Source organism: Cololabis saira, chromosome 17 (genome assembly GCF_033807715.1).
Source record: "Cololabis saira isolate AMF1-May2022 chromosome 17, fColSai1.1, whole genome shotgun sequence".
Lineage (NCBI taxonomy): Eukaryota > Metazoa > Chordata > Actinopteri > Beloniformes > Belonidae > Cololabis > Cololabis saira.
In genome coordinates this window covers 30,529,940-30,557,278 of record NC_084603.1, presented here as the reverse complement: position 1 = coordinate 30,557,278, position 27,339 = coordinate 30,529,940, and the positions used below count along the sequence as shown (strand labels likewise).

Sequence of the window (27,339 nt, the reverse complement as noted above, 5' to 3'; positions counted from 1 at the left end):
GATGAATAAGACGGACAAGACAATACATTTTTAATTCATGTACTATCGTTATCCATAGGCTTGTTATTGATGGTTGCTTTTCAAGGAAACTTCAATATTATAATAGAGCCACTAAATTCTTAATTTATGTACTATTGTTATTCATAGGCGTGTTATTGATAGCTTTTCATGGAAACATTATTATAATAAGATCTCCATCATCTTAATACAGCACTCAACACATGCCGGTCAGTATATAAGTATTACTTCTTGTTTTCCAGCATTATTGGAAGAGCCCATCGCTGTGAGCAGGATTTGAACCTGCGCAGGGAACCCCCATTGGATTTCGAGTCCAACGCCTTAACCACTCGGCCATCACAGCTGTGGTGCTGTCTTCCTCTGACCACCTTATCAATCCATCTTCTATACCCACACCTATCCAGTTTGGTAGTGCCCATCATCCCAGCTCACAGCAGGAGGCAGGGGGCCACCCTGGATAGGTCACCATGGCATACACACACACTCATAACTACGGCAATATAACCCAACCTACAAAGTACCTGGAGAAAACCCACGTGGCATGGGGAGAGCATGCAGACTCATCCAGAAACCCTCTTGTAGAGTGAACGGTGCTTCGTAGTAAACCACCGTACTGTCCAACACTCTTCATTTTTTCATATAGTTATAATATTGCACCAGACAAAGCTACAATTACAGTTAATTCAAAATGCAGCAGCCAGACTCATTACCCGGTCCAACAGGAGAGAACATATCACACCGATTTTAAAGTCCCTTCACTGGCTCCCAGTCCGTTTTAGAGTGGATTTTAAAATTTTAAATATTACTTTTAAGGCTCGTAAAGGGGCTAGCTCCTGATTACATAGCTCACTTCCTGACCCCATACGAGCCTGAACGCACCCTGAGATCCTCTGGTGGCTCATTCCTGGCCATTCCTTGGTCTAATTTAAAGACCAAGGGTGACCGGGCCTTTTCTGTTTTAGCCCCTCGCTGATGGAACGACCTGCCGGAGGAGATAAGGGGAGATAACACACTGTCTTCTTTTAAGTCACTTTTAAAAACTCACTATTTTAGACTTGCGTTTAACTGATTGTATTATTAGTCTGTTTTTATTATCTCTCAATTGTGTCTTAATATTGTACTAATTGTTTGTTTCCTGTTTTTAATTGCATGTAAAGCACTTTGTGACTTGTTTTTGAAAAGCGCTTGATAAATAAAGGTATTATTATTATTATTATTATTATTATTAAAGCTGACTGCACTGTGAAATCATTACTTTACACCACTCAAAAACATCCAGTCAAAGATGTTTAAAACAGACAAAAATCAGAGGCATTGAACAGGCTAATTTCAATTTATTGCACAAATATGTTAATGATTCATATGGTTTATTTGTTAATACAAAACAAGACACTTTATTTGACTGTTGACGCTACAATACATTGTGTGTACTCGTCTGTGACAAGTGTCCACTGAACAGGAATAATCCTCTCATCCAATAAAACCACACCATTTTGACTCCGCGTACTCCAAAGTAAAAACATCTTAAAGCATTTTATTCTTTATTTGCATAGTTTTACCACTGTATGATTGTCTTACAGAAAATATTTCTACGACATTTGTACATGATAACACATCATGGATACAAAAATCCATTCAAAGCAGTGCAGTTTGAAGCAGAAACAAAATACTGCACAGTTTTGAAACATAACTTAAAACAATACAATCCTTCAAGGTCACTTGATTCAATCATATAGATATCTCCCACAGGTCCTTCATTGTAATTCAAGAAACTTTTACCAAACAGCAATGGAAGACTCAGCTCACTTTACACTGTTTAGTCGTAATCCCCAATACTGTCCTTTAAAACATCTGAATCATAAACATCACATGCTCACATAAGTAACTATCATATAAAACGTACCTTTGAGTGGATCCAACAGAAATGCAGGTGGCAAATACATTCACAGCGGGAAGGCACATGTAACTTTGGTCAATAAAACGCCCACAATCCCCTGACGTTTTAGTCGCTGAAAGCTGGATGCTGCAGCAGTTTGTTGATGCTGTATTGAAGAAGCGTTGTTGCATCACTGTTTTTGCAATCAGTGTCTTGGTTTTTACATTAATGTGATCCAAACCAGCAAGGAGCACAAAAATGCAGTTTCATGCACAAAAAAGGCACGCCTCTTATCCACTCTGAGGCAACTTTGATTAAAATCAGAATGGAAAAAGATGCTCAAAAAATGAAAAGAAAACCAGGCAGCTAACAGCTTCTGCAGGAAGGGATCTGTCTTCACGGTAAACCCTGTTGCTCCATTAAACTCTTGAATAACAATATGACTTTTACCTCATGTTGTGTGAGCTGTGTAAACATTCAGATGGGTCGCAAATGCTACTTGCTGCATTCATCCATTTATATAACTCCTTAAGGTGTAGCCAGTTTACATAATGTAACATCACTGAATTAATCTAGAAAAGAATGTAAATATTAATGTAATAAAAAAAATAATGTGCATCATAGCTTAGGAAAACAAGGTTAAAGAAAGATATGATTTTGAGCAACAGGATCAGCAAAGATACATCCTCCAGAAACAGCATTGTTGTGAAACACCCATCTTCTGAACACAATGCACCAGGATACAAACAGGCTTTGGTCTTTTAACACTTTAGTTCCGCTAAAGAGGCACATGATACTAACTCCACATTGTGTGACTGTTCTGCTATTTGGTCGGCTTCAGTTCAGGTCCATTTCTCTCTGCAGTCCTCACGTGAACAACCACACAAGAGAGCGAGACGGAGAAGAGGAAAGAGGCGGGGGAGGAAACAGGGGAGATAGTTCCAAGTGTTGTGATGGATTACACCTCTTCTTCACCTGGGTATGGGAGGAAGAGGGGGGGCTCCTCTCTCCTTTTTACCAGGACCTAAGAAAAAAAGAAAAACGTACAGAAACAGAGGCGTTAGTGTTGTCATTATTCTTGCACTACATATTTCTTCCACCAGGTGGCACTGTGACATGATGCAGATGGACCATTTTCCTGCATGATTAAAGAGTCTATTCACAACAAGCTCAGGTCCGATTCATTTTGCTGATTAAAATGTTTATTAATACAGTAGCAGTGGGTGAATACACTGAAATGGTTCTGCAGTAAAATCAAAAGTGACAGCTATTTTATCAACTAAAATACAAAAAGAGATCTTTAGTTGGGGGATAGCGTTTAAAGACAGTTTAAAAGACAGAGGTGAATCAAAGGTGACTTTTAGATGAGCTGGGCTTTTGACAGATTGTTAGAAACTGAATACTTCCAGTAGGTTGAGAAATAGATATTGAAATTGAAATTAAAATTGATAAGAAATGGTTTGGAAGAAGCAGTGAAGGCTTATCTTTATGAACCTAACCAGTCAGGAAGATATGGTGATTTCTTTAAAGAGCCAGCAGGGATATCGGGTAGTATCATGCAAAAAAGTAAAAAAAAAAAAAAAAAATGTATATATATATGTAAAAAAAAAAATCTGTTCAAAGCAGTTTCACATCTTGAGCTGGGAGGGCTTGCAAGTGATGGTGAGGCACCTGGGATGAGAGTAGTTTTTCCACTTGTTTGTCTACTCCAGGCTGGGGACAATTTGTTGTCTTAAAGGGGACCTATTATGGCATCTAATACCTATTTTAAACAGGCCTTGAATGTCTTAAAAACCAGCTTTTATTTATTTTTTGTTAAATAAATTAGAAATTCAGCCTCTGAGCCATGTCTTTATCATCCCATTCTCTAACCTCATTATCTATGCAGGATTCTGAGTGGGCGGGGCTATGATAATGAGGCTCTGTGCTGATTGGCTGCCTGAATGACGCGTAGCAGGGGAGGGCACAAAGCATCGCTTGTGTTGGTTTTTACAACCAACAACAGAGCAATTTGCATGTCTAGCCCGAATAGACGCCATCACGATACACCGCTACGGAAAAATGGCGGAAACTCCAGCCGGCGGAGTTGTTGTTGTTCCGCCCAGAGTTAGTTGTGGGCGTGGTTTCACGCATCGGAGGCCAACCTATGTAAATCGCTCCAGCAGAATCTGAACGGATCGTAGAAGCCACATCACACTGGACGGCTCATCCGGGCGGCTGTACAGACACTGCAGAATTTGGTTACTTTCCTCCTTCTCTGAGTTGGCAGGCTGAGGGGAGACCACTTTATACATGTTAAAGCAAGAAAAAACATGTTTTTCATAATAGGTCCCCTTTAAATGTGAACGATTAATCCTCCATCCATATGTGGTTTCATTTTAAAACTTTATACTTTTGTTACACTTGCGTCTGGGTTTCTCACTCTTTTGGTTAGTTCAGGTCTCAGAAACGGTTTGATCTTCTGCAGAACTTTCTAAACACTGAGGTCTACTGTAGATGGACTAAACTCAACAGCCTTTAGAAACAATTATGTGGCTGCATGCAATAAATGCCAGATTTTCATGTCTGGGTCACATGTCCTTCCCTTATTAACCAAGCCCACATCATGTGACGATCATCAGTAGATGATAAAAACACATGAGCACCAATGAGAGTGAAAACAACAACGACATGGAAGCAGAACATCAAGCCCTGCAGACTTTGCTGTAATTGGTATCAACTGTTATGCAGATCCTATCTGCATTTATTAACTGCAACGGTCCTCATGGGCAGGAAGAAAGCCTTTACAAGATGAGTCTGGAACCACGTCCAACTGCAGCAGAGGGTTCATGTGCGGTGAGGATAGACGCTCACGTCTTGTGCCTGCACGGTGGTGCAGTGCGTAGCCTGAATACACCAAGTTACGCACGATGGTAAAGTCTAAAACGTTCCTGACCTCGTTTGGAAACGCACAATGACAGTTTTAACCAGTTATAAAAAGTAATAACCCTCAGACGAAGCTGATATTGTGATGCAACCCGCTGCTTGCCAGGATGTTAAATCCAATTGAAACCAAGATGATGGTTAAAACCACCTTTGGTCAATATGAAAAGTGTTCATTAATTCAAATGTTAATTCACTTTAAAGTTTTAAAGACTCTGAACAAAAACCTGCAGATTACAGGGTGTTTACAGGTTTGACCAAGGTAAATTTAAGACTTTTTAATACAATTTTCAAACTAAATTTAAGACCAAAAAGACAAGTCACTAAGAAAACTAGCATTGAGGTCAAAGTTGCCAGATCTGGCTAAAAGCGTTTCCAGCCCAAACACGATGTAAAACCCGCCCCAATAATGACAAACAAGCCCAAATCATACATTCTCTATGTTAAAACCATCAATTATTACGTGCGTAATACATTTCAAGCTTCACAAAACCACTAAATAGCCCAAAAAGTTCAAGCTCCAAACAAAAACTACAATTAAATTGAGTAGATTAAAGCAAATAAACTATCAATGAGTTTATTAGGTACGTTTCTACTTTTCTCTGCCATTATTGCAACTTTTATGTTGATAGTTTCTCCTAAATATTTAGTAAAAACCAGGAAAAGCAGCCCAAATATATATTATTCAGCCCAATTGGGCTGAAACTTGCCCAACCTGGCAACACAGATTTAGTACCCCCGCAGGAGATTCTCCTCAAAACGATGAAATAAACGTTTTAATGAAGACTCGATACATTCCCTCTAAAATTAAGACCCTTGGATTGAGATTTAAGACAAATTAAGACATTTAAAAGGCCTTATTTTAGCAAAAATGGAATTTAAGACTTTTTAGGCAACCCTAGATTATCATATCAATATTAAGCAAAATGCTAATATAGATCTGATGATCAAAAGCTGTGAATAGTGTCCGGCAGAATGTGGCTGCAGAGGACATTTGCATGCTCGGGACTTCTGCACAGCTGGGAAAAACTGGGAACTGAAACTTCTGCTCGTCCTCTGTATTTTCTGAAAGGCTATTTTGGAGATTTTGCTTTAGTTCTGTGCATGACTCACCTTTGCCGTCCGTACTGCCGAGCTTGCTGGGGTAGGTCTTCTGGAAGGGCATGTAGGGCTCAGGTGGAGGAAAGTCTGACACCGGGTGGAAATTGAACCGACACTCCCACTCGTCTGTTTGAGGAAACAGAGTGAGGTTTAGGTGATTTCATCCCCGTTAGACTGAGTAATAAAACACCATGTGTGACAGAATATGAGCAGAGACACAGGGATTTGTGCAGAAAATCATCTAAAAGTGCTTCTCTGAGGCAGCACTTGTAGAACCTAGTGTTGTTTCTGTCAGCCTGCTTCAATTTTAGTTTTAGTCTAGTCTTTGGGTCAAGCTATTGTTTTAGTTTTTATTAGTTTTAGTCACGTTCATACTCCTCTTAGTCGTGTCAAGTTTCAGTCGACTAAAAGTCTGAGCATTTTAATCTTATTTTTGTCACAATTGTCCAGGACCATTTTAGTCTGGTTTCGTCGAAAAAAAGTGATGACATTTTAGTCTAGTTTTAGTCAAAGATTGTATTTAGCCAAAACCATTTTACAATTCAAACAAGGTTATCTTATTATTATATTATTGTTACCTTATAGACTCAAGAATACGTTTATTCCAGATACAGAAGATTCTAATATGAGTTTACAACATATTTATTTTTCCACATTTCTCCCCGTCTTTTTCTTTTTCCGACGACACATTGGGTTTTCTTTTCTACGTCTATGTAGTGAAACTGTATCCAAAGATGGTTCTTCTTCTTCTTCCAGCCCCAGAGCAGATCCCCGCGTTTCTCTATGTAACTTTGTTTTTAATGGACGTGAACCTGGAGCTCTGCGTTAACGGCATCAGCCTCTAACATTTCGTCTCGTTTTGGTCAATGAAAATGAAGACACGTTAGAGTTTTTTATTTAGTAATCTACCTTTTAGTCTCGTTTTTATTAATCTACAATATTGCATTATATATCTAATTATCGTTATTGTCACATGACCAGCATTTTCGTCTCGTCTCGTTTTCCTCAGGTGATAAAGGTTCGTTGACGACAATATTTAGTCATAATTTTCGTTGACGAAAGCAACTTTAGTAGGACCCCTGCGTGTCCCCTGCTTTCCAAAACAAAACTCTTCACTTCAAAAGATAAATAACAAGAAAAATGGAGCTCGGTGTGTGTTTGTGGTGTTTTGTTGAATACCATCACATAGAAGTAGGGATGCCTCGATACCGATACTGGTATCGGTATCGGGGCCGATACTGCCCTCATATACTCGTACTCGTACTCGCAAAAATCCTCCGATACCACGCACCGATACTTCATTGTTGTTGTAGTTACTGGTTAGCGCCGGCTCATTGGCTGAGCAGCCGCCGAGCCGCCGCTGCTCAGCCAACTGTTCCATGTTTCATTTCAATTCTATTTTCCTTAATTATACAAACTGGACGGTTGGGTATTACCCTTACTCACACGGAACTTTATTAAACACTCCCCGTAACTCACAGTACAACATAAACAATCCCATTGTTACATTCCGGTTAGCCGTTAACGCGTTAGCCGGTTAGCCACGTTAGCCGTGCCGACAGCCCGCAGTCTGTCTTGCTTTTGTCGTCGTCTCTTATTTTGAAATATGTCCACCCTGCTGACATCCCGCTTACATTAATTGTCACTATCTTGCCTGAAACGGCACTCTATATAACCGGACTCTGTAAGAATGGGATTGTGTAACAGTGTGTAAGAGTGTGTAACATCATTTAATTTAGACTGTTTTTTAAATTCTATTTGATTGTTTATGTTGTTTCACACGGACGGCTTCAGGTGAAGCACCGCACATGCTCAGTTGATGAACCTGCGATGAGTTTTGTTTAAAATTTAATTTCTGTTGCAAATAAAACCTGTCTTCCAATTCATTGCATTTTCAGCCTAGTTATTTTTGTGGTAGAAGTATCGGATCGGTACTTGAAACAACCTATAGGCACTTTTCTAGTACCTACTCAGTCCGGATCGGTACTCGGTACACAAATTAAAATACTCGTACTCGTACTTGGGGTGAAAAGAATGGTATTGGGGCATCCCTACATAGAAGTAACTCTTAACTCCACCGGTACTCTGAAGGATCAACTCGCCTTGTATCTGGTTGTGGTGAGAGTGTTGGAACCCGTTCCCCATGGGTGCTGGAGGAGGGGGGGGCCCTCCTGTGCCCGGCCTGTCCGGAGGCAGGGGGGGCCGCCCCCCCGGGCCCCCGCGGGGGGGCTCTGGACCCGGCCGCCCGCTGGGAGGAGGAGCCGGCGATGACCTCACGCTGCCGCCGCCCATGCTACGACCCGAGGGAGGAGGAGGGGGGAGAGGGCCTTCCAGGGGAGAAACGAACAGAGATGTCAGCCGATGAAGAAGTGAGAGGATTTGAATCAGGAGTGTTGTGGTGGGTATGGTTAACGTTTCTCATCTATTGCTTGTATTCAGAGTGCTCACCAGTGCGTGGAGACGACTGGTTCCTTCCAATGGATGGTGGTCTGTCATTTGGCGGGGGAGGGAGCGGTCCGGTCCGACCGTGTAGCGATGATGGAGAGTGGCTGGTGGAGAGAGACGTTTCACTTCAAGAATTTCACACAGAGAACTCAGTGATGTCAGATTTCAACCGTTAGAAGTTAGAAGCACGTAAAGGAGAGAAGTCAAAACATCAGAGCTTCATTTTCCGTTTGTTGAAACAACCTATTGTCACTTTTCCTCTAGTACCTACTCAGACCGGCTCAGCTCGCCTCCACTGGGTTTGGTTATTTCCCACTAGGGGTCTAACGTGCCGAGTAGATACTTTTCTGTCACTACTCTGCCGAGGTTCTAAGCAGCTGAGTCGGCTGTATCTGACATCATCACACTACAGGCCATCGATTGGTCGGGGGGTTGGAGTCAGACGTCTGAGACAGGAGGAGGAAATCAGTGAAAGAGCAACTCTGACGGCTTCTTGTTTATTTTACTCAACAGACAATGGCAGCGCAAAAGTCTGTTTCATGATCCGACTCTGAGGTGCAGATGTTCATAAACCTGGTGGCTGAGGAGAGAATTAATAAGGGATCTAGACGGGCGATAAGGAACGACCAGATCTACCAGGAGCTCTGTCACTTCATAGCTGCTCGCCACTCCAACGGATTTTCAGCAGCGCAGAGACAAACTAAAAAAATTAAAAAGCGTTGCAGCTTGAAGCTTCTCTCACTCTCATTTTTTTACTTGATATCAAACGCAAAGCCACAGACCCAGCAGCCAGGGCCGTGTGCGAACCGTGCAACCGCACGGGGCCTCGTGCCCCAAGGGCCTCACGCTATGGCCCGTTTTTTTTTTTTCTGTTTTTTTTCTTCCGTTTTTTTTCCTTCTTTCCCTTATGAGCACTTTGAGCTGCTGTGTGCACGAATTGTGCTATACAAATAAATCTGACTTTGACTATAAATATTAACCGTCACATTCCATTACAGACCTAAATATGTACTAGTCTGTGCATATCAATAAATATATGTGCAATGATGCGTTGTTCAATACAACTGCGTCAGACCAAGCGCAGACACAAGCTGCTCTGATCTGACGGGCGGAGTTGGAACAAACTGTCACACAATGTCGAGAGAACGAGACAGAATCAGGAAATTTCCATCAGGGGATGAAAAAAGAGAAAAAACTAAAGAAAATGGAAGAGTTTAATGCCTCTCTGAAAGGCTTGTTTGATAAATTTGTTACAAAAATCACCGATCCGACCGGGTCTCAAGCAGCCGCGGGGCCCCGCGTCGAGGCAAGCCAAATGATGATGAGGCAGGGGAAGGTATCCAGTATTTTGCTAATTGGAGAGTTAAAATTCCGCATATAGACACCCAATCCGACCCGAAAAACCTGAAAATTTCGCGAGGACCCCCCCCCCCAGGGCCATTTCGCACAGGGCCTTGCAAATCTCCCAGACGGCTCTGCCAGCAGCACATATACTATCTCCTCCAGGTTCTACATATTTAGTGTTGTCTTCTTTGTTTAGATCACACAATCAAATACGTCACAGCAGCTTTGCTCCAACTTCCTACTTCTGCTCCAGGTGCTGAATTGTTATGGAAAAGAAACCAGGCTTAGTTGAGTCGAGCCGAGCTGAGATGAGATGATTAGAGCTGAGTAGGTACTAGTGGAAAAGTGCCATAAATGTATCAAACTGGGCTGGTCCTTTTACTTGGAAGCAAAATGCAAGACGTTTGCATGCTGTGTGAAACCACACCTACAATTTGAATCTATGCAAACTTGGACATGAGATGGGGAGCAGATACCAGCGCCACCCTGGGTATCTGATGGTCTTTATCAGCACCACTACCTGTTGAGGGAGGTGTTCCGCTGAGGCAGGCGAGGGGTGCTGCTGTCGTCCCCTCCAGCGGGGGCCGGTGGGATGGGAGGGGGCCCTGGCCGGCCCGGGGGGAGAGGGGGAGCCCCCCCGCCCGCCGGGGAGCGGCCGGATGGGGAAGCAGGGGGAGGCGGTTTGGAGGTGATGGACGGGGGAGGGGGGGGAGGCATGTCGCGGGGCATGGATGGGCGGTGCCCCCCCACGGGGGCAGGGGGCGGGGGCAGGCGGTCGTCAGGGAGGGGGGGCCTCCCCCCCGGAGCTGGAGGTAAGGGAGGTCTGCTGCTGTTGGGTGGGGGAGGAGGGGGGGCGAAGGAGCCCGGCCGGGGCCCCGGGGAGGAGCCCCCTGGCGGGGGAGGGAGCGCCCCGTGCCGCCCCGGGGGGACGCCGGGCGGCGGCGGTGCGCCGGCCGGGCCGGGCTTGGGGGCCCCCGGCAGAGCCGGCCCCCCGCGGGACGGGAAGCCCTGCGATGGGCGGGGTGTGTTGGGGACAGGGGGGGGCGGACCCCCCGGAGTGTCTTGTCTGGATAGAAAACTGGGGCGGGCCTTGGGGAGGTCGGGGACGGCGTTGCGGGACGCAGCAGGGGCTCCTGGGAGCTTAGGTGGACCCGACGGGCTGCCGCCTCCGAAGGGGCTGTGGCCCCCCGAACGGCCCCCCGGGGGCAGGACCGGTCCTCGACTGGGCCCCGAGTCTAGGAGAGAGAAAAGAGCAGAAGCTGAGTGCAAGCTCAACGACACGTCGGTTCCTAGATGGAGATCGGCTTCATCTTTACCGTTGGTGTCTCTGCTTCCTGCAGACCTCAGTTTGGGCATCCCCCCCGCAAACAGGCCTCCTAAACCAGACGGAGAGCTTCCACCAAAACCTCCTCCACCTCCACCACCTCCTCCTCCTCCTCCACCACCACCACCACCACCGCCTCCTCCTCCACCTCCACCTCCACCTCCACCTCCTCCTTTGGGTTCTAAGAGGAAAAAAAGAATAGCACATAAATCCTCTAATTCTTCATTACTTTTTTTTTTTTATCAGTGTTGTCGGAAGCTGCACTAAAATGCAGCTTCTGGTTTTATTCTCCTCATCTGAGCTCAGTTTGGACACGCTGAGTGAGTTGTGACTGTAACAAACAAGTAACTTTTTAATTTGCTGAAATTAAAAAAGGGAAATTCCCAAATTTTTTTTACACACAAAATATCGGACCAAACCTCACAAAGTGTTCACAGACGATCTTCAGAAACCTGGGACACACTTAACTTGTGCTACGAAACAATATACAGGACTGTCTCAGAAAATTAGAATATTGTGATTTACTGTAATGCAATTACAAAAACAAAAATGTCATAGATTCTGGATTCATTACAAATCAACTGAAATATTGCAAGCCTTTTATTATTAAGAAAACTCAAATATCCTATCTCAAAAAATGTGAATATTCTGGGAATCTTAAACTGTAAACCATAATCATCAATATTAAAATAATAAAAGGCTTGCAATATTTCAGTTGATTTGTAATGAATCCAGAATGTATGACATTTTTGTTTTTTTAATTGCATTACAGAAAATAAAGAACTTTTCTGACTTTTCTGAGACAGTCCTGTACTGTGTGTTTACAGTGAACTAATCCCAGTCGAGTAGGAGTAGAAACATCAAAGTTACTTGTCCTCTAATAAAGAAGCTCAAAGAGGAACCCACCAGGAAGTTAAACCTCTCCATTTGTTGCTCCAATCTCTAATTGTTCTCACTTCAATTTCAAAGAACTCCTCTTATATAAACAAATAAATTGGGAGGAAAATTGAAACAGTCAAAATGAGCTGAACATTCAGCACAAATGAGAGCAGTTCCTCTGTGTTTGAGGCTTTGATTGGTAATATTACATACACAGATCTGACACGGCCTATTTTGCAATCATCTTATAAAATAACAGGAAGAAGGGGAAAATCTGCACACTCTGACTTTGCTGCTTGTGATTGGTCTCATTTTTTGCATTGTAGCAGTTTCAGCTGCAGCTATTGACACAATCCCTAAAAGCAGTTACCACGACAATGTTTTTCATGCACATTAGCAATTTAAACCAAATCACAGATAAATTAAAGATAAAAATGATCCATAAACAGACACGTCTGTTGATGCCACTAAAGAGGCGTCTACTTACTGTCCAATTGGGGTCCACTGCGGTCATTTGTAACCGCTTTCTTTAGCCTGGCCCCTTTACTGATATCAGACAGAAGAGCGCTTCTTCCTTGCTGCTCTGACCGGTTTAGAGAGGGTTTTTCTGTGTTGGCCTGAAACACAAAAGGTAATTATACATATATATCTGAGATTATATATTCAAATATCATTCAAAAACAAAAATCTACTTGGTAATTTATGTATAAAAAAATGTTTAAAATGTAACAGGTTGAGCAGGTGAAGACATGCTATGACGTAGTTCCTCCAGAAGATGTCCCTGCTGAGCAGGACAAGGAAGACGGAGCAACAGGTCTCTGGATGGAGACAGAATGACTTACTTGGGAAAAGGTTGGAGGAGGGGGGGGTCCGGGGGGAGGCGGGGGAGGCGGCGGCGGCATCTTCCGTTCTCAGCTTTACTCGACCTGCTCTTGATGCGCCCTGGACAGATCACATGGACACTCTTACATTCAACCTGTCATCTTCCCTAATCAGATCAACTCAAATGTTCTCAGATCGGTGCAGCACAACAATGACATGTGTTGTGCACAGGGCTGGGCGATATGGATCAAAAGTCATTTCTCAATATTTTCTAGCTGAATGGCGATACTCGATATATATCGATATTTTTTCTGTGCCATAATTGGGGTTTCCCCTAAAGCATTATAGCATAGCATCTCTGTTAGCTTCATTTTTTTCTGAGGCAAACGCTTAAAAAAAACAGTCAGTTTTAATACAAAGCCTCGTGCCAAATGTCACACAGGTTCCTTTATTAACAGAGGTCTGCACAATATCAAAATGTATAAAACAAATGAAACAAAAATAAACTGCCTGCATATATAGAGTTAAAATGCTTCTTGAATAAAATAAAGCAAATATCCCTTTCCTGCACAACAATTAAATTAAAATACACTGTGCAATTAATACAATGTAGACAGTAACAGGCAGAGTTTTCCACTGAGGTTGACAGTTGTGCAAATAACAAAACATTTGTGCAAATCTCAAATAAAACATTCAAGTCAATGTGTCACAAAATAAGCTATATCAAAATCATAAAAAAAAAATATATATAATTTTTTTTTTTTAATAATCGATATAAACGATATTGTCTCGTACCATATCGCGTTTGAAAATATATTGATATATATTAAAATGTCGATATATCGCCCAGCCCTAACTCTTTCATTCAACCTGTCATCTTCCCTAATCAGATCAACTCAAACGTTCTCAGGTCGGTGCAGCACAACAATGACATGTGTTGTGCATCTAACTGTAAATGCTTTGCATATCTTGCTTATACTGCTTATTTGGACATATCACTTTTTATTCATCACTTGTCTTCTCACACATTTCTTCTTAATTCCATGACTTGCAACTCTGCAATCCATGAATTGCCCGTTGGTGGGACTACTGAAGTGCTCAGAGATAAACTTAAACATGCACATAAGAGTGCCACATATTGTTAGGTCAAATGATAAATATGAACACTATTAATTGTTTGAATTAAGAAAAATAAAATCCCTGAATACTGAAGCTGAAGGGCAAAAGCATCAAGTTGTTTTGCATCTAAATATTTGCACCTGGTCTTTTATCGAGAACTAAAAATACGTTTTTGCATTTGGTACACAAGACGCAGTTACTTTCATTTCCCTAAAAAGTGTTTTCATGGCAAGAGTTTAGAAAAACACTGATCCGTTGGAGGTTGATTTGTTTGTTTGAGTGGCCGCTGTCATAGCTCATCACACCCGTCTGCAGAGGCGTGAAGTCCAGCAGCTTTTATCAAGCTCAATGTAATTAGACCCATAAATGCACGGATGGCTGCGAGTCCAGCCGTTTATGTACAAGAGGGTCAGTTTCAATAACGCCCCTGCTCTTCACTTCAATCTGCCTCTTGCTTTGAAAAGTGCTTAATAAGTGAAAATGCACAGCATCCAATGAGAGATCTAGATTTTGTCGTGTTTTGTGAATAATCTTTAAGGTAAAACAAAAAAAAACCAACAACACAGGAAACGAACTGCACCCTCTTTTGGGCTGCGTTTGCTTAGATTTGATTTCCAGGTAGTGAAGCCACAGACCAAGTGAATGTAAGCAACGCTGATGGGAAGTGAAATGTTCGAAATATGTGATTAATTACAGGTAATGACCAGCTGACGGCTCACGAACACCACAGACTTATTTATAATAAACGTGTCATTTAGGAGGAACTCCAGAGGTAAGTTCCCTAAAATCTAACTTCAGCACATTTTTATAAAAATAGATCCATGCTCTCTGACAACGTCCGTCTCTGGGGTCTATAAAACAGCTGGACCACTTCCAAATGTTTGTGACAGATGAACAAAGGTCAAGGTTAAAGTCACCACCTGGATTTAATGAAGAAAAGGAGGTGAGAGCCTCACACTGGAAAGATACTCTGGTTATTAATGTGTTTCAGTTGGAAACTAGTTTTTTTTAATACGGTACAAAGCAGCGAGAAGCTTCTCGTTCCCTAATCCAGTGTCTCCCAACCTGGGGTCCGGGCCCCACCTGGGGGGGCGCAAAACTTTGTCTGCTTTGAAATTATGCAGTTGTAAAAATTATATTCATAAGTCATTCATAAGACATTGTTAGGAATCATTTATGAATGTCTTGAATATCTTTTGTGTTTTTTTTAAACTGGTGACAAACACAGGAAATGATTTCATTCCTTATTATTATATCATTACTCAACATTTAATCTACTCCGACAGGCTGTTAAAGGAAGAATGTTAAAAAATGTTGGTCTCATATTAAAAGAGACATTTTTCAGAAATATTGTTATGTCCTTTTATGTCCTCTTGTGCGTATTTTATAAATTAGTGACATTGGAGAAAAACAAAGTCTACAGAGTAAACCAAAGAGAAATGTATCAAAAAAACATGCTAGTACGTACGGGTCGGGGGGCCGGCTGGTCTTAGACACAAGTAGGGGGGGAACAAGGAAAAAAGGTTGGGAACCACTGCCCTAAACAACCACATCAGAAGATGCAGAGAGGTTTGAGAGGTTTACTCCGTCTCAGAAAGGTCAATTTGTTGTCATTACCTTCTGCATAAAGCAACCGAACTCCTGATGCAACAGAAACTCTACGTAGCAATACCACTTCCAGCCTCATGGGGGCATGACGCTCTGCTGTGGTGAAGAAACAGCTGCTGACAGTGCTGTGTTAATGAGCGGGACGGTCCGGCACGACTGTGTCGTACGTACTAGCGGTTGTCCTTCAACGAGTCCCGTGCCAGGGGCTGATGCATGAACCACCCAGTGATACGAGGCTCTCATGTTGTTGTCAGAAGTGGTGTTGTTATTACACAGAGTGGCTTTAACAACTTTCCAACTAATTAAAGGGGACCTATTATGAAAAACACGTTTTTTCTTGCTTTAACATATATAAAGTGGTCTCCCCTCAGCCTGCCAACTCAGAGAAGGAGGAAAGCAACCAAATTCTGCAGTGTCTGTACAGCCGCCCGGATGATCCATCTAGTGTGATGTGGATCTACGAGCCGTTCAGATTCTGCTCCCGTCGTAACGAAAATGCGATTTACATAGTTTGGCCTCCGATGTGTGAAACCACGCCCACAACTAACTCCGCCGGCCGGAGCTTCCGCCATTTTTGCGTAGCGGTGTATCGCGTCATTCAGGCAGCCAATCAGCACGGTGCCTCATTATCATAGCCCCGCCCACTCAGAATCCCGCATAGATAATGAGGTTAGAGAATGGGAAGATAAAGACATGGCTCAGAGGCTGAATTTCTAATTTATTTAGCAAAAACAATCAAAAGCTTGTCTTTAAGACATTCAAGGCCTGTTTAAAATAGGTATTAGATGCCATAATAGGTCCCCTTTAAATTCGATTCAATTTAAAAACAACCACAACAGGAAGAGCTTACAGCAACATTTAATTGCGAAATAAAGACAATTTCCACACAAAATGTGGAAGGAAGTCGAGGTATTGAAAGTAAACAACTGGGTACACTTCCAAAATGTAATTATCAATGAAGCTGATTGGGAATGACTTTGAATTTACAACGGAGCATAAAGACTGGCCTCTAGTGCTTCAGTATGAGGATTAAAGATTACCACCGGGGTGAATCTGGACTCATCAGGGTTAAGGGGAGCGGAGGATGATGCACCCATCGTTCAGGGGTAAAACTGCAGGGGCAGGGTTGTGATATCCGTTTGGTTCAGTAAAGATGATGAATATGCTGAAATGACTGAAATCAATATTCCTTGTTTTTCCAACAGCACATTAGAGTCTCGCACAAATACATAAAACAAATTTGAGCTGAATTCCACCTAAAAACTGTTAACACAGCTCTTTCTCTCGCTACACGTTCAGATCATCCTCAAGTGGCCTCTTACTTCCTGTATGCTGCAACAAACAGGAAATCACCGCACACCTCCAGCACCTCAGCATCCGGCTGACAGGACGATGATGATGATGATGATGATGATAAAGATGATACCTCAACGCTGCATCAAATTTGTATTTTTGTTTTCTCACTCGTTCATCTGCGCCTTCCCCCTCTACATTTGCTTATCAGCCCCTTCTCTCTTCTATACTTTGCCCACCCCCCCACACATTTTTCCACCGTCTTCACATTCACCCTTTCATCTTCTGCACGTCTGCTTCTCTCTCCCTTTTCTAATCATCAAATCTCCTCCGTTCCTGTGTGGTTTCTCAACGTCAAAAAATTGCTTAAAACACAGCTAACAGTTCTACTTTTTGGCAGCAGCCTCTAAACCCCAGAGATGACACCGAACATTGTCAATTTCTGGTCAGATCAATATAAACGACACTGGACTGGCGTTATATTTCATAAACTGACCCTAGAGTGCAACACACAAATATAAATGCATTTATTATTTGTGTTGTCAATCATTAACAGACGCACAAACACAAGTAGTTCATGATAATTCAGGGCAGTAAATGTCTCATTTAGGATAAATTACTTCACTTTTTCTTTTCTATGTTTACCACCAACTCCCCCCAATATAGATGATGATGGAAAATAAGTAAATAAATAATAAATTCCACTGAAAATAAGTTTTATAGATGCTACAATATCAAAGCAGGAACCCAACTTCATGTGAATCTCTGAAAACCTTCAAATGTAATTATTCAGGAAGCCTAAATTTACTAAGAGGAAGTTGGAGTACATGGAAACTTGAGAACATGATTCTACTTCACCAATTCTGTGATGAAATTCTAGTCAGTAACAGACTTAAAACTACAAAGAAAAAGCAGGTTTGAAACAAGTTGATGATAAAAATAATTGTTATTATTTTATTTAAACACGTAATCTACAAAATAATAACATTTAAGAGCAGAGTTATATTTACTTGCACAGTTACACACTATCTGCTCATTGTTGCTATCTGCCCATGTTTTGGCAGTAGCAGTGAGCCGGAGGACAGTCTGCTCTGCTGGGGCTCCAGAGCTCACGTTTGCTGGACATTAAAGAGGTAAAACCTTCTCCTTCAGTCTCGTCAGGGTAAATGTCAAAATGGAGGTAAAGGTTGGTTGTGAGTGAGCAGTAACGGCACACGGGTCCAAAAGAAAACAGGAAATTTGAAAGGAAGCAACTGCACGGCGAATACTTAGTATTTCAGCTCAAAATAATTTCATGGTTTCCCGTATGACTGCAGGAGCATGGCAGGCCACCGGGCCAGGAAAACCCCCCGCCAGACTCCTGCTTTACATTTATTTACAAGTAAGACCAGAGATTTCTGTCCCCCTTGTATCAGTCTCAAGTTTTCATGAAGGAAAACTTCTCTCAGAAGTATCGTCTCAAGAAAGAGACTGATTAAGGGCCAGTCCCAATCCCCCCCCTAGTCCTACTTTTCAGTCCTACCCCTAAATTTTGCGAGTTCCCGTGAGGGTAGTGGTGTCCCAATTCCTCTTTGCATGTAGGGCTAGTGGGCATAACGAGGGGTAGGGTGTATGAATCTAGCCCTTCAGAGCGAGGGATTTCAGATGCTGACTCGCTGAAAATTTCCCAGAATGCTTTACGTCATCATTTGCAGACTGAATCAAACAAAAAAACATGGCGGACATTTCTAATTTTTAGCGAATAAAATCAATATTTTGAGTTAGTTTCTGAATAAAAATGCGTTTTGATTACATTTCTAGCGAGAAATATATATTTTACTTTCATAATATTCACTCAGTGAATGTACATAATCACTCGTTTGCCCATTGTTTGCAAAGTTTTTTCAGATCTCGCCAGAATAAAGGCTTATTTATGGTTCCGCGTTACACCAGCGCAGAGCCGTAACGCCGTACCCTCTGCAACGCTCTGCGTTGATTTAACGTGGAACCAGCTGCTGCACCTGAGCCGGCGGCTCTTCTCATCCCCGAAAACATCGGAGCAAATTTCTTAACAGGCGTTATTTGGATAAACTGAGCCCAGGTTGGGGATCTTAACTCTTACGCCTGAAAAAATATTAAAACTTAATAAAGTGTCATATTAACAGCGCTACAGCGGAAATTAAAACAGCTTTTAGCTGTCGGCTTCCTGATATGGTGTGACGTATGTGCAAACGTAACTACACAGTCGCTTACGTACCCGAACGTAAACCACACAGTGATGTAGCAAGTGGTGTCCCAATCCCTAGGGAAGATTACAAAGTCCTACCCAAGTGGCTTCATTTTGAGGGCTAGTGGTAGTGAGTAGGGGGAACATTGGGATTGGCCCAAAGATGACAGATTTGGAAGAGTTGTAAAAGCACCTTCACCTCCACTCCTGTAGGGGGAGTCTCTGAGTTAAAAGAGTTCCAGTATGTTGCTTTAAAGGAGCATGAGGCTCCTTTTAAGAAATGAGACTCTCTAGCGCCACCCTTCGCCACGACGGCAGCCAACAGCAAAGCCGGCACGGGAGAACGCGCATGCAGCGTCATGTGACGTCACATCTGCAGCCCAGCGCGGGAAATTCGGGCCCAGAATTGCAGCACATTTTGCAGCACACAGCCTGTTCAAGGCAACGGAGAGATACACTAGAGGGCTCATTCGTTTTGGTTTGGAACGCTTCATCTGACATTATTACTAGAAAACTTAAAATGTATACAGATTTTTTTCATAAATCCTGCCTCAATCCTGCCTCATGCTCCTTTAATGGAAATAAATAACACCAAATGTCAGACTGTTTGGAAACTGGTTAAATTGTCGACTCAGTGATGTTGATATGAAAATTGATCTTTGTGTTAAAAGGAAGGACGTTCCTGATTTGAATCTCAGTTTGGGATTATCCCGGAGATGGACTGATGACCTGTCAAAGGTGCACCCCAGGGTTCCCTATCAATGTTTACGTGCATCCTGGGAGAATGTGGGTTGGTGTGTAAAAGCACTTTTAATAACCAGCAGGACTAGAAAGTGCTCCATAAAATAGTCCATTTTTTGGCACTTTTTTCTTTTTTAAACCTGCAGTCTCAGAGACTGTGTGTACCAGTAAGTAGATAAGTACTAACACCTCAAACACTAAACATCATTATGTACTGTACAATCACATGCAAGTTGATTAAAGTGTAACCCTCCTGGAAAAACAAACAACTACAATGTGGTGGATGATCAACTGAATACTCCTGAGTGAAAAACAACGTTCAGGGCCAAGTGATGATCAAATTATGCTAGAACTACAGTTACTTTGCAATAAATATAAACTGGAAACTAACACGTGCATCTGTGCACATGTTCTCCAGGAGAAATGCATGAATACAGTTAAAAAGGTGCTGTGAGTGAATAGCATTTACCTCCAACTCTATGTGGCAGCCACTTCCAGCTAAAGAGATGCTGAACTCATTAAATGCTGGCAGATCAAACTGAACCTGAAGGAGGTAGTGGGCTCTAGGCGCAGCCTTCCTGTGGTTACCGTTTGTTTTAATATGACTCAGTTACTTTCACAGCTTTTTTGTTCCAAATACTAAGGCCTAACATGTCGACTCATTTCCTGCAGCCCTGATGAAATGACACTGAAACAACTGCAGGCGAAGAGACTCAAGCTTCTCCGGTGTGATAAGTGGGGGGCACCGAGGTAGAAAAGCCCCTCCCTGGTTTAATCTGGGTGACGCTTTGCATTTGTGTCGCGCACCCTGAGAATTACGACAAACATAATCGTTAGAAAGAAGAAAAACCGAACCAAGCAAGTCGTGTGACGGCTGCATTTGCAGTTCGTAATAAACACATTCTGAGCGAACGCAGAAACTTCCCCTGCAGGAAACGGCGTGTGGTGAAATTTAAAATGCACAACACGACTTCTCCATTTCTTGCACTCACACAGCCTGATATAAGTAAAGCATTCACCAACGCTCCTCTGAACGGAAAAAGCCAGCAGCAGAGGAGATCACAGGGAATTAGAGGCTCTGCACACTTTTAAGACACACACAGTGAAAATGGCTCACATGTGTTTCAGTTTACAAATGACCATAAAAAAAGGGCTTCTTCATTCTGCCGCTGAACTTCCTGCACCTTTACTACATTTTTAGAGTAATGAGTACTTCTTCCAATCTCTACAATTATACTTAGAACTATGCCGCAGACTTTTTCACTCTGATGACAGTTTTTCATTTGTGCAGCAAATAAATACATTCAGGAGTTTAAGATCTTTTGCTGCTTGAAGTCCAGCATTAAATAATACTTAGAGGCCACTTGTTTATAATAGAGTATCACATTTTGGAGGCTTGTTCAAGCAGATCTTGGACTCGACATGAAAGCGGATTTGAATATTTGTAGGTCCTTTAGCTCTGCCTCCAAAGATGTTCCCCAAAATGACATCCGTCATGCACGTACAGATTAGCCAACAGTAAAAGTGGCCGTGAAGTAGGCCTGTGTTGAAAAAAATCGATTTCCCAATTCTAAATCGATTCTCATATTAATTCCTAAAAATCGATTCATATGTCTTAATATCGATTATTTTTTTTAATTTTTTTTATTTTTTTATTTTTCATTTGTTTTTTTTTTTCATCATTACATTACAACTTTTGGTTATTTTTTTGTTTATCCCCAAAAAAGGAATGTTTTGTTGGACACAAGAATAACTGGTGCCATGTTTTTACCTTTAAATATGTTTAAAGGTATGAAAACATTAAAGTGTTAGGTTATAATTGCATAAATTGTATATATTTCATTACTTTATATTCTGTCTTGGGGTTACATTTGCAAAAAATGCTAAAAACCAAATGCTCAACAATTAAAAACCAAAATAGACCGAAAATGGAACAAATAAAAACGGAATGTGGGAAAAAATAAAACAGATTTCATACGACTCTGTTTCCTCCCTGGATCTGTTTGGTAATTCTGACCCACACGATGATTCTGAAAGCAGTTCTATCAGCATTCTGGGAGCTGATTGGTCCTTACAGCATCATTAGCTGCAATACTTGCTGTTGAATCTCAATACAATACTAGTAGTAATATTTTGCATAACTACAGTCATATAATTCATGCAACAGCTCAAAAAACAGTTTTAATAACACTAACCCAAATCAATATCGGAATGGAATGGAATCAAATCTTGATAATCGATTCTGAATCTTAAGATTCGGAATTGAATCGATTCTTGACATTTGAATCGATCCCCAGCCCTACCGTGAAGGACAAACCGCCAAAATCCCAGCTTCATTAACTAGCACCTTTTCTTTCCTCCTTTATCCGGGTAATGAAGGCGTGTGTCCGTTAGCACTGGGGGAGCTGCACAGGGCTCAGGTCATCCACGCATGTCTCCATGAACAGAAACGGCCTTAACAAGAGTTTTGTGAAGTCCGTGGAGCAGAAACACGGTCCGCTCTCAGCAACAACGGTGCACAGCTACCATGGGGTGGGATGGAGCAGGAGTTTGTTAACTCAGTGCGTCTCCATCACGTTAAACGGAGACGAGACGGGTGAAGGGACCGGGGAGCGGCTCGGTCCCCCGCTAACAGGAACGCAGACGAGGTGATAAAACCACTCATGTGTCTCCAGGCAAACTCTGGCACATCAAAGAGCTTTCACCGCTTAAACGCTCCCGTTCCAACAGGTTCTTAAGAAAAAGTAATAATAAAGCCTGGTGGACAGTCAACAAAGAGTGAAGCTACCAAAGGTTTGTTTTTCCTCAAGAAAATCTTTAAACCTAGTTTGGGAAAGTGGTATTGCATCAGTAGGCAAGAGAAAATAAAAGGAAAAAGTTTGGCATAAGAACCAAAAAGGCAGTTTTCATCTGGAGATAAAGATGAATTAACCTAATTTAATAGAACAAATTATACAGTTTAGCTTAAAAAAGCTGCAGTGAATTACAGTAATGTGTTATTTTTGAAAAGCGGTCTTGGGTCAGGACTTGTATATCATTAAAGAAAACCTCCCTTCATGTTTCATCCTGGACTGATGGGCAAACCCCTGACAGGCCACACACACATGTATTATATCTGCTGGATGTGGAAGTGCATGCTGGGTAGAGATCAACGTTTTTAAAAGCGGTGCAGGAAGACACGTGTCAGAGTCTGCAGAAACAGTGCTGAGTGGCTAAGCTAACATCCTCCAACCCCACACATGCACGCACACACACATGCACACACACACACGCACGCACAGCTGTATCTAGCAACAGATGTGCTTCAACTGCTGCTGTAACAGCTTTTAACTTGTCAACTACACCCTTCCTATGTAGAATTAAATGCTGAATACATGATTTAAAAAAAAGGGGGAAAACATTGCTTGTGTCATTTTCATATGAGCATATTTAACCTTCAAGCACTCAAGTATAAACCCTGACCAGGTTTGGGCAGACGAGAGAGACGCTGGCACGCGTGACCACATTTACCTGTTTTTGAGGAGGTTTCCTCAATAGCATAAACCACTTCCAAAACACTAACATGTCATTACCTGCAGGTTCTCCCACACAAAGATTATACTTTTCTTTAGACTAATTTTCTTTAGATGCGTTTCTGATGATCTTTTAGCTGAAAACTTGATTCAGCACACTAGGGCTGCACGATTAATCGTTAAAAAATCGCGATCTCGATTCTTGATTCGGGTTTTGAGGGGATGGCACCTTAGAACGAGAGCTCCCGACAAGAGTGATTAAATCGCCCCAAAGTGAAATAATTAACATAAGAACTATACGAAAAAGAGTGTAAGAGGGCGCGAATGATGTCCAAAAAGCCCCGCAGAGGTAAAAAGTCACATGTTGAACAACCCGAAGACGACGAGTTGCAGCTAGCAGATGAGGCTAGCGCTAGCTCCCCCGCGGCTAGCCGCGGCTCCTCTCCCTCGCCCAGTTGTGATGACGCCGGACCGGAGAACGATGAGGACCAGGCAAACTTATCCATGATACTAAAAGAGTTGAGAGCCGTCGGGAAGGAGGTAAAAGAATTTAGGAAGGACACTAAAATACAGCTTCAGGACATTAGAGGAGAACTGGACAAAACTAATGCGAGATTAGAAGTTCTGGAAACCAGGGTGGCTGAGCATGAAGAAAAGCTACAAAACTCAGATGAGTTACTAGCAGAGATGATAACAATGCAGGAAACGCTTCAATTCAAACTGACATCTCTTGAAGCGTATTCAAGGAGGGAAACACTCAGACTGTACGGGGTCCCGGAGGGAGCTGAGTCTGGCGCACAATCTATGGCCCATTTTGTGGAGAAGCTGCTCAGGGAGAATCTCCCCATCCCAGAGTCAACGGCGCTGCAGATCCAGAGGACGCACAGAGCGCTTTCATCTCCTCCACCAAAAGGCTCCCAGCCCAGGTCGATCCTGGTAAAATTCCTGTGCTTTACCGTCAAAGAAGAAGTGCTCAGGCTGGCTTGGCAGAAGAAAGGTTTTACGTGGAACAACAACAAGATAAACGTCGATCACGATTATCCTCAGGAGATCATGGCCATGCGGAAGGAGTATGCTGACGTGAGGAGGATCCTGAAGGAAAAGAACTTGAGGTTCCGGACCATCTACCCTGCACGCCTGAAGGTTTTTTATGAAGAAGGAGCGTTAACTTATAACACGGTGGAGGATGCAACGGCGGATATGGCAAGCCGGGGGCTCCCGGTGAGGGTCATCGAGCCACCGGCAACTCTCAGAGAGAAACTTGAGAGGTGGCCGCAGTGGCGGCGCGCGGGGGGGCGGCGTGCGCGGCAGCCCGGAGGAGCTGCAGGTTACAAGGAGAAGCTGCAAGTATTCAGACGGGAAAATAACTAATGTGACTGGAGGTGATATGTTTATGAGGTGGACTAATTGGTGAAATATAATTATTGTCGAGCGGAAAAGGATGGGGGTTCTCTTTCTTGAGGATGCCAGCATGGTGGAAGGCCCCCTACCTCAGGGAGTTAGGGGTACTCCTTCAGAGTCCGAGGGAAGCAGTGGAAGTGTTTCACTGCTGGAAGTGTGGTCAGGAGCATTCATGCTTCAGTTAGATACCATATCTTTCTGTCTTTTTTTTCTTTACTCATTATTCTTTTTGTTGTGTTCTCACGGGAGGGTTACCTGCTGCTGCCAGGGAAATGTGATGTGGTCAGTTAATACATCTTTATGTTAAATGAGCCAGTGAAAATTATTTCTTTTAATGTTAATGGGGTTCTTAACGTGATTAAGCTGAGCAAGATGTTGTCCAAATTAAAGAAGGAAAAAGCCCAGATTGCCTTACTTCAGGAGACGCATATGAACCAAACGGATCACTTAAGGTTGAAAAGAAAGGGTTTTAAACACGTGTTCTCCTCAGCCGCCAAACATAAACATAAAAGGGGTGTGGCTATACTTATATCTAATTCACTTAACTATGAACACATCTTGGAAACCAGCGATGATGACGGCAGATTTGTTAAGATTACGGGAAGGATCGAAGGGTCGGAAATTACTATACTAAATGTATATGCCCCCCCTGGGAGCGACTGGGTATTTTACAGGAATATGTTTGATTTAATGGTGGACTCTCGGGGCACAGTTATCTGTGGGGGGGACTTTAACTTTAGACTTAACCCCGAATTAGACTCCTCTAACCCGACCAAACAGGTTCGCCCACTCATAAGAAAAGTTAACTCTTATATGGAAGAAATGGGAATAATTGATGTGTGGCGAGAGCTACACTCTTCTGTCAGAGATTATACACACTACTCAGGCTCATTTAAAGTCTATGCAAGGCTGGACTATTTTTTTATGTTTAATGTGGACAGATTTAAGATAAAAGGATGTGAGGTACTAACGAGGGATTTATCTGATCACAGTCCCGTCTCGATATCAATACATGTGGCTAGGAAATCACGCAACACATTGTGGAAACTTAATTCGCACATACTTAATGACCCGACCATAGTATCCAAAATTAAGGAAAACATTAAAGAATTTCTAGAAATTAACGACACAGGGGACGTGTCACCAGCCATCCTATGGGACACGCTCAAAGCGGTAATGAGAGGTAAACTGATCTCTACTTCCTCTTACCTGAAGAGAATTAAAGGACAAAAACTAAAAGACCTACAGGTAAATCTGAAGCTGAAACAGCAGGAAGATATCAACAATCCGAACCCCACTATAAAACAGGAAATTAGGAAATTACAGGGTGAAATCGACGACATTTACACGCAAGAGGCCCAAAAGAATTTAATCTTTTTAAGACAGAGATATTATGAGATAGGAGGAAAATCGGCGAAATACCTGGCCTATAAATTGCGCAAACAACAGGAGGAAAGCGCAATATATAAGATTAAGAACCCTAAAACTATGATGTTGGAAACAAAAATTGAGAAGATTCAGGAATGTTTTGAGGCTTTTTACAGGGATTTATACTCACAACCTAACGTGTCTGAGGAGAACACCATCGATGTTTTTCTTAACTCTTTAGATTTACCCTCACTCCTGGACCCCCAAAATGAGGATTTAATAAAACCAATCTCAGCAGAGGAAATTAATACAGCCATCAACAGGCTAAAATCAGGAAAAGCAGTCGGGCCAGATGGGTACAATTCTCATTGGTATCGTAACCTAAGGACAGAATTAGTCCCATTGCTTCAAAAGACATTTAATTTTGTCCTGCAGGAGGGAATAATCCCGCCCTCCTGGAGGGAGGCAACTATTTCTGTTATCCCGAAAGAGGGGAAGGATAGACAGGAATGCGGAAATTATCGCCCAATTAGTGTCCTCAATCTGGATTATAAATTATTCACCTCTATTTTGGCTCGTAGATTGGAGACGCTGCTGCCTGAACTAGTCAATCTAGATCAGACTGGCTTTATTCATCATAGACAAACATCAGACAACATCAGAAGAATATTACATATCCTAGGAAAAATACAAGAGGACAAAATTCAAGCTATTATAGGGAGTTTGGATGCGCAGAAAGCTTTTGACTCCGTAATTTGGGCTTTCTTGTACAAAACCATGAGAAAGTTTGGTTTCCATGATAAGTTTATCAGAGTGATTCAGGCGCTATATGATAAACCCTCAGCCCGTATCAAAGTCAATGGAGATCTATCTGGGTCTTTCAACTTGTATCGGGGGTGTAGACAGGGTTGTGCAATTTCGCCGCTCCTTTTTGATCTGTTCATAGAAGTATTAGGCCAATCAATAAGACAAAATGTAAATATCAAGGGTATTGTAATGTCAGGAGTTGAACACAAGGTGGCAATGTTTGCAGATGACGTGCTGGTCTGCCTGGGGGAGCCAGAAGGTTCATTTAATGAATTAATGTCCACGTTGTCTGATTTTGGTAAATTATCTGGCTACAAAGTTAATATTTCAAAAACTCAGGTGATGACATTAAACTATATAGTCCCTGCGACTTTACGTAGGAAATTTAAGGTAAATTGGAAAAATGAGATCATTAAATATCTAGGTGTACACTTAACTAAGGATCTTTCAGGACTCTTCCGGGCAAACTATGTACCAATATCCTCGAAAATAAAAGCAGATCTGCATAGATGGAATCTGGTGCCCTTTCTGAGCCTTAGCTCAAGAATAAGCG

At 42.3% G+C, this 27,339-nt stretch overlaps 1 protein-coding gene and 1 non-coding gene across 6 annotated transcripts in view; both read right to left on the bottom strand.

The window, feature by feature from the left end:
• Positions 1-279: 279 nt before the first annotated feature.
• On the bottom strand, positions 280-361 carry trnas-cga (transfer RNA serine (anticodon CGA)). Its single transcript has one exon. It is a non-coding gene; the product is annotated as a tRNA-Ser (tRNA).
• Positions 362-1,542: 1,181 nt separating this feature from the next.
• wipf1b (WAS/WASL interacting protein family, member 1b) overlaps positions 1,543-27,339 on the bottom strand; it is a 39,409-nt gene continuing 13,612 nt past the window's right edge. For all 5 annotated transcript variants that reach the window (XM_061745213.1, XM_061745209.1, XM_061745210.1 and 2 more), the window contains 8 exons: positions 12,752-12,851; positions 12,397-12,526; positions 11,023-11,211; positions 10,227-10,941; positions 8,366-8,466; positions 8,020-8,244; positions 5,930-6,043; positions 1,543-2,918 (listed from right to left, as the gene is read on the bottom strand). In XM_061745213.1, the coding sequence (XP_061601197.1) occupies positions 2,866-2,918; positions 5,930-6,043; positions 8,020-8,244; positions 8,366-8,466; positions 10,227-10,941; positions 11,023-11,211; positions 12,397-12,526; positions 12,752-12,811 (1,587 nt within the window). In that variant the 5' untranslated portion in view covers positions 12,812-12,851 and the 3' untranslated portion in view covers positions 1,543-2,865. The remainder of the gene's footprint in view (positions 2,919-5,929; positions 6,044-8,019; positions 8,245-8,365; positions 8,467-10,226; positions 10,942-11,022; positions 11,212-12,396; positions 12,527-12,751; positions 12,852-27,339) is intronic.